The sequence below is a fragment of the Neophocaena asiaeorientalis genome, unplaced genomic scaffold (genome assembly GCF_003031525.2).
Source record: "Neophocaena asiaeorientalis asiaeorientalis breed wild unplaced genomic scaffold, Neophocaena_asiaeorientalis_V1.1 scaffold636, whole genome shotgun sequence".
Taxonomy (NCBI): domain Eukaryota; kingdom Metazoa; phylum Chordata; class Mammalia; order Artiodactyla; family Phocoenidae; genus Neophocaena; species Neophocaena asiaeorientalis.
This window is the reverse complement of record NW_020175021.1, coordinates 212,840-221,010: the sequence shown is the minus strand read 5'-3', so window position 1 is coordinate 221,010 and position 8,171 is coordinate 212,840. Positions and strand designations below refer to the sequence as shown.

The 8,171-nt window shown below is 30.0% G+C and overlaps 1 protein-coding gene across 1 annotated transcript in view; it reads left to right on the top strand.

Annotated features, from left to right (window-relative positions):
- Positions 1-3,101, top strand: part of LOC112411606 (protocadherin-11 X-linked) — an 89,042-nt gene extending 85,941 nt beyond the window's left edge. Inside the window, exon 4 of the mRNA XM_024762810.1 lies at positions 3,057-3,101. Coding sequence (XP_024618578.1) covers positions 3,057-3,101 — 45 coding nt within the window. The remainder of the gene's footprint in view (positions 1-3,056) is intronic.
- The last annotated feature ends 5,070 nt before the right edge of the window (positions 3,102-8,171 follow it).

The window sequence follows — 8,171 nt, the reverse complement described above, 5'->3', positions numbered from 1 at the left end:
CCCAAACCCCCACAATGATAAAAGAGTGTCAATTCCAGATTAGGAACTCACCATTATTCTGGTTCATAAATCTGTATTAACACAATGTAGCAAGAATGGGATTAGGAAAATGAAGTCATGCTACTCACTCTCACCTTCAAGCCAGAGAATGAAATATATATGAAATCTCTACTTTAGATATCCATTTGAGTACCTGCATATTCATGCAAGGTATTAAGAACCCTTCAGGAGACATTCTTAAGAGATAATGACTTTTTGAAAATGAAATATTATTGCTTTCTCTAATGGGCCTGAAGGAAATTATGCACATATTAAGACCCAAGATATCTGTATACAATAATTTAAAACCCATTAAATTTATGAAAACAAGAGTTTATACAGTCTTTTTTATCTGTATTCCATGGAGAAATGAATTAAAATATATCTAGAAATTCATAACTAAAGTAAATGATTTAAGTATTTTTATTTCCTTAATAAAGTCAAGTGATAGAATTTATCTACATTTTTTCTCTGGAAGTCATGCAGCATGTTGATTTTATCATTTCGTCTGTGTTACACTTAAGAAGGTCTTCATATCAGTTTCAGTGAATAAAACTTTTGAAAACCTATGTAGGCTTAATTAAATAGTAGTAATGTGAAAGTCAGAATAGGTTTCCTCTCACCAAAGTTAGAGATATTAAAGAAGTCTATCAGGATTCAAAATAACAATAAAAATAATTTACCATAATTTAGGAAATGCTTTTAAGAATTGAGGTCACTCATGGATTTGCATAGTTAAATTATACAATAACGTTAACCTTTCTCTCTTACTCACACAGTGAAAGTAAGATACTAATTCAGTTGTGGGTGCATTTTTGTTACAATAGGTTCATAATTATGCTATCGCAAATGGTAAAATAGAACTCTACTCTCTTTGTGGCGAGTTTCTGTTATGCTTTGAATGAGTTTATAGGGCAGTGGTTATTTCTACAGTTCACATGAGCCTCATGGTTTCTGACCAAGGTGGATCTTAAATGGGTGGCAAACATAACAGATGCCGAATATCTCATCATGGTATGTTTGTGTTTTTATTTAACTATTAAAAAGGGTGCTCTCATTTTCTAATTCTCATTGCTATCATTCGGTTTTTTGGAAACATTTCTCAACAGAAAAGTATTCTTTATGAATAGCACTTTATGTGTGTTGTATATCCTAATAGCACTTTTCTCAGGGCTAAATTTGTGACTCACTTAAAAATCTATACAAAGGGTGGGGTTTGTGAATTATTTTGCAGAGCATCATTTTTAATAGATTGGCTTGTGAAGTTAGTTAGAAGAGCAAATTCTGGTTTCAACTGTTTTTGAAAGCATGGAGATGTTTTAAGAGCTAGACTTATTTTACATGACGACATGAACATACAGTAAGTAAGGCATAGATGAAGGAAAATATTGAAGTGTTTTCCAAATATCTTCCTCTTTTATTGTTTTTTTTGATATTTTGTAATCCTGAGAAAGTCAATAAAATTAATAACTTTTTCATTTGGGTATTTTATTTTATTTAGCTAAGAAATTTTTTCCTAAACACAGAACAGTAACTTCATGAGATAGGCAAAATAAGGAAAGTAAATGCTAATGAGAATAAATTCTTGGCTATCATTCGGTTTTTATTAGCTAAAAGGAGTATCTTAGAATCAGTGGGTTCTCAGATGACTTATTCTATTTTTTTCTCATCTTAAAAAAATAGGTAAATTGTATATTTCATGTCATTGGTTCACAGAAGTTTCAGATTAATTACTAAATATCTTCTGGACATGAATTGGTGAACTTAGGCAGACTAATGTGATACTAAAAATAATTTGAATCCTTGTATTTTGTACTACATTTGCAATGTTCTTCACCCTTTCTGTATACGCTTCAATTTCTGATTAACACCAGGAGAGGCATCTTATATTCAGTGATGTTGCAGAATGCGAAAAAGTTAAGTGAGCACTGAAAAAGAACTCGTGTATTTATAAAAATTCAAATACAGTAGGTGTCTTCTTTTTAAAGGAACATCATACAAAATGAGGAAAAGTGTCAGACAGTAAAATAAAAATCCATTGTTCCTTAAAGAAATTCTGACAGTGAAATAAAATACTACTGTTATCAGAAGGCAGAATTATATTCAATTGATTTTAAACAAAGTGAGAAATATATTTTCAAAAGGAGGGTTTAGGGTGATATTTCTGTTTAGTTCATTACTCATCTGAATAGAAATATGAAAGTGAAGAAATTAAATGGTTCTAGGAGGCAGTAAGATATAAGGGAATTTATAAAAACTTTCATGTTTTTAAAAAGGGAATCAAATACTTTCTATAGTTTTTTTTTTTTTTTTCTGACTCGTGTTCTGAAAAAATATGGAACATTTGTCAGATAGAAACGTATCTATTGCACAAAACCATTTATACCTGGGGAATATGAGGATCCTCTTTGATATAAATTTTTACAAGTATTCTGGAAGGCATTTTTGTATGCATATATTATAGTAGAAATTAAAACATGAAATTTAAAAGATGACCTTACAGTGTACTTTATATTAACGTCTTTCAGAGCAAGCAGATAGTGTTTGGTGCGATTCTAGAAAAACAATAAGAATAATCATTTTAGAATCAATTTTGATAATTGTTGTATAAAAGAGATACAATGCCAAAACGAAATCTTGCTTAACACAGTTCTTCCATTAAAATATTGTGAAGACTATACATTTGAAAAATAGGGGAACAGAAATGAACTTATTATTTTGAAAGGGCCTTCTGTGTACAAGTCACTGTCTTAGTCATGTATTTGAGGTACTTCATTTCAAAAAGAAATAATTCATGGTTACATGAGTGTAGGTATTATACATGGATTCAAAATGGTAAGAGGAGTCTGAGTTAGCTTGGAATAGGCTTGGTATTTACTACTGTTACATTCCATAACCTTGATATTATGCATCTGTATTTTAGCAATGTGAATTTTAGCCATGTAGCATGCTTGGCAACTAAGACTCCTAGAACACAACCATCTGATTTTGATAACATGTTATTTTTCTTGTCCTAGACTGATTCCAGGACATCAACTATTGAAATCTACAGTGAGATATAACTTTCTAGGAACAACATAATTCTATTCCCCTTCCAAAAAACTCCAATGATTTGTGATTTCAAAATTTGGCTAAGATCATTTAGCTTGTAATCTGGATTTCCCACTATAAAAGCAAGCAAAACAAAAACCACCTTAAAAAATATGTCCCACTGAACCCCATGCTTACTTTAGCTGTAATCTTGCAATCGAAATTTTAAATTTGTGGAAGAAACAGTGCAGTGTGATAAAAAAAAATGTTTTATCATGCTGTTTCTCGATTTGCTTCCTCTGAATGCCAACAAGTGTGATGTAATATAATGTGTCTTGATGTACAAACTGATGGTTAATATATCAATCATGAAACATGGAATTACTTGCCCTGTCTGATTGCTGAAGAATTTAAACATCATCTGCGGGAGTTTGGAAGTGAAGCTGAACTATCCAAGCTACCCTCTGAAAGGTATCCAAGGGCAAGAGATTTTCTTTAATATCAAAAATACAAACAGCAACAACAAAAAAAAACACTTTAGATCATTTTTTGGAAAATATTCACTACTATAGTGTGGTTGAGAAAATAATTATAATTATCCATCACTCTGCTGAAAAGTTAGATGATATAAAATAATTTTAATGGGTTTTTATGTTGATTGTAATCATGTTGTTCCACTACTTTAATCATTAAAAAATATTTTTGTTGTAATCATGTTTCTTTTTTTCTATAAATACTGTAAAAGAAAGAAGTTTTTTTTCCTAATTTTATCTATCAAAAGAAGAATGTAAAGTTCTTTATACTCCCTGATATTTTGGGGAAAAAAAAGTACTGATGTTTCTTATATAGTGAAATATAATTCCATTCATATGTGAGTAGAGACAAGGATTTAAATAGTATATTTTGAAAGATTTTATCTTAATTTTGAAACTACCTAAGAAAATATAAGCTACTAGAGTCAAACAGCTAAATAGATCTACATAATTTCTCTGGCATTAAATTACTGAATATATTTCATTGATTTGAGTAATTTGGCCTTTAACTCATTCTTCACAATATGTTGATTAATCAGTTTCTTACACAAATGACTAAATGCCTCAAATTTGGTGTACATTAAATGTATTAAAGAAAGAATGATGTGTCCCAATTTTACATTGTATTCTTTAAGCTGCTTATGATTTACTAACAGTACTAACAGAATTTTTTTAAAAGCATTATTTCTTGGGGCTAAAAGGGAGTATAAAGGACCTTTATAATCACGACATAAGCTATGTTTCCTGGATTCTCTTTCAAATGCTTCATTGTGTATCATTTTACCTTGCAAAGTGTGGACAGGATTTGGTCTATTATGTATGTGCATTAAATTAGTGTATTATTTAAAGTGTTCCTTGGTGTAAAGGTATTATAAGAGGCTTATGCTCGATTTAGCATTTCAAATTAGTGTAATTCTTGGATATTTAATATATAGGCAATATTTTTAAAAGATTTCTGTTAAAATTTAGCATTCCCATTTACTCAGTACAGAATCTCTGGTACCTCCAATAATGTCAAGTTCCTTGAACATGCTGGCTATCTGGCTTTTTAAACATTACTTAGTTAATTATAATGACTGTAAGTGTAACTGTTTTACTGGTAATGAGAAATGTCATGTAAATTACAATATTGTATTACATACTTATAAACAACTATTGTAGAAAAATACTTAAAATTAAATTTTACATTTGTGAAAGTTATTCATATAGAGTAACTTTATAATCTCTCCCCTATTTCTTCCTGATAAATTAAATATTTCAGTTTAATTCAAATCATTTCAAGGAATGTCAAAATTTAGCCAACTTATATACCTCTAGAATCAGTGCCCTGCAGGTACAAAGACGTACTAAGAGTAAGAATTTCCAAAATCCATAGTCTCACTTAATTGTGAAAAAAATTATGATGCTCAAGAAAATGAATCAGTACTTCACATATCCCATGATAAACTAGTGTGGCTTCATGACCATTTGTATATGTAATTATTATATAAATGCATTTTAAATGCTTGTGTCATGACCACCCTGGGCTCTGCTTTTCCACACATTCTGTGAGCTAGAGGAGAATACTTCATTTTTCTTCTACTTCAGTGACCCTTTCCTTTAGGCCTGTGATAAGGAAAACTCCTAATCACTCCTTTGTATATATGAAGATGAAAATGTCTTGAAACAGTTACCCAGAATCTCTTTAAAAAATTCCTCAGTATTTTTATGGGGGTCATCTTTGCAGAAGATGAAAATAGAAACTTTATTTTTAAAGCTGCAAGTGATTCTTCTCAGAATATAATTTCTGTGAGAAAGGAACTTCTGAATTGATTTCTTTCCTGCTCTTTGAGGCTAAAATATTTACCCATATAAACCAATGATGATTGAGGTTTAACTATATCTAAACTTCAGCCATAGATGAAAATGGATTCTGCTTTTGATTATTAACTACCCGTGATTGGTCCTTTGCTTATGCTTGAGGAAATAATATTAACATTTGAGAACAGTATGGACGGTATTGAAACTAATTTTCCACAAAAGCCAGAGAGGACAAAACTATATATTTTCCTGTTGGTTCTTTCTTATCAGTTGATTTGATGATACTTTTAACTTAATTATTGGTGTTATTACATGTTTGGCTTACAAGGTCTCAAATATCTTCCCATCTCTTGTGTTGGTATTAATGGACTCCTAGAATATTCTTAATGAAGTGTCCTTGATGGTCTCTCTTGTTCTTATTCTAGTCAGTGAATAGAGGAAAACAGAGGGAAAGGAAATCTTAAGACTAGTCAGCAAAGAAACTTTTAGGGATTACCTAATCGATTAACTACAATGTGCTGTATACTTTCATACCTGCAAACACTCGAAGGAGTATTATTTTCCTTTGATTAAAATCCAAAGTGCATAAATTGAAAAAAATTGCTGAAATACATTTCCTCATTTTACATTAAATATAAAAGTTTATTTTTGGAAATAGGGTATTCAAGCTATTACATTTCTTAAGTTTTTTATTTTCAATGATTTAAATTGAAAATTTTATAGAACAGTTTTAATTCTACCCATTAATTAATCTTTTATGTATACTTCTGTTTTCTCTGCTGATCATCCTGTTCACATTATCAATGTGAACTCATATACTTTAGAATAATTTTTAAAAGCTGAATTTAGATTCAATCAGTCATTATTTCATGCAATATTTACTAATCTTTTCATTTCAACACAAAACAATGCTGACACATTTTACAATTTTTTCACCTGCACGCGTCACTGTTTAATTAGATTTTGTAAGTGTCCGTCTAGCTAGGGGTGATTTGAAGCCTGAGCTCAACAGAAGTGCTACAGGACAAGCAGAGCTTAAGTAATCTTATATGAACTTAATCTACACTGTGTAAATGCTTCCTATGGGTGCTCTTGTGTAATAAACTTTTTTCTTTAGGATTTGCTTAGTTTCTGTCTATTTTTATTGTTTAGATTTAGGTTTCTAGCATATTCAAAGGTGCTGTGATAATATAAAGCTGTATGTGTTGTATATAATTATTATTTTTAAAAAGAACTGAAGTTCAATTTGTTTTTTCATGCATTATGTGTGTTCATACGTAACATCCGTGGTTTTATGTGGTATTTAGAATTAGGAGTAGACTTCTTAAAATTGTAGAGTAGTCATAGGCCTTTATTTTTATTGCACAATGCAATATACATTTGTTGTAGAAAATTTAGGAAATTGTAGATAGATTTTAACTGTATCTATGAAAATTTGATGAAGAATTTTAAAACTATTTGTTTTTCCTTCAGGCTATACCAGTAAGTTTTTCTTTATAATTTACTTAGTAATTCTGTTTAACCTTTGGAAGTGGTGCACTTTAAAATTACAGAAGTATTCTTCTCTTTTTATACTATAAACTATACATGCAGGATTTTTTACACATAGTGGTAATTGACTTAATTATTATGCATATTTTTTATTTTTATAGATGTATGATTAGACAAATTTATGAAATAGTTGAGTCTGATTAGTTTATAGTATACTGAAGGGCATACTATATATCTCCACCACGAGACTAATCTGCCCTCAGTGAAAATATCAAGTCTTGATGAAAAAGCTTTTCCGTTAAAAAGAATGCCATGTAAATATCTGCCAAAAGTTCCCTTAGAATGAACAACCAAGTTATCTATTATAATTATTTCTAAAAAGCCTCGTAACCAACTCTTACCTTTTGCAAATTCTAGATATTCTCAATTAAAATTGTATTAACTCTCCTGTTTCAAGTGATTAATTATATTTAATTATCCACACATACACTGGTACTATACAATTAGGAGTAAATCTTTTTCTGTGAAGTGAAAAAAATCACATTCCATTAGGTTTCAGATAGTCAAATTGACATAATAATGGAAATGAAGTACTTCAATGGATATTCTAGAAATATATGCACTTTTCTCCCTTGTCCTGGAGCCTTACATTTATTAATTATTCACTGATTTACTTCATAAATGTTATTCTCTTAGAAATGCACTTTAAAAACTTTTTGTCTTAACACTTGGTAAAAACATTAGATAACAAAATAATACTTTCATTAGATACTTAGAGAAAATTTGAATAATACCACTTTTACTCTCTTTGGTGGTAGTAGAAGTAAACAATTGTGCAACACTGGTGAAAAATATTATTTTCAGAAATCCGCAAAATAAACTTTAAAATGTATTTACTCATATTACTACATATCAGTTTTAACCTCAGATTCAAAATCAACACAGACCACTATTTCAATGATACTTTAAACAGAATTGCTCATAAACACTATCACCTTACACAAAAACATTTCCCGTAATTCAAGTATATAGCTCAAATAGTTGTTCAGTGTCACAACCTCGAAGTAATTAAACACACACACACACACACACACACACACACAAGAACAAATTTGATCAGTTCTTTGGGTGTGTAAACACAGACCTAGTCTCATATTCAAGGTGGGAAAAAACACACAAAAATGGAATTGCATGGATGCTGGAAAACTAATCTATGAACTCCTAAATGAGAGATTATATTTAATTACTAATTTTTTTTATTTGATCACTCATTCAGAG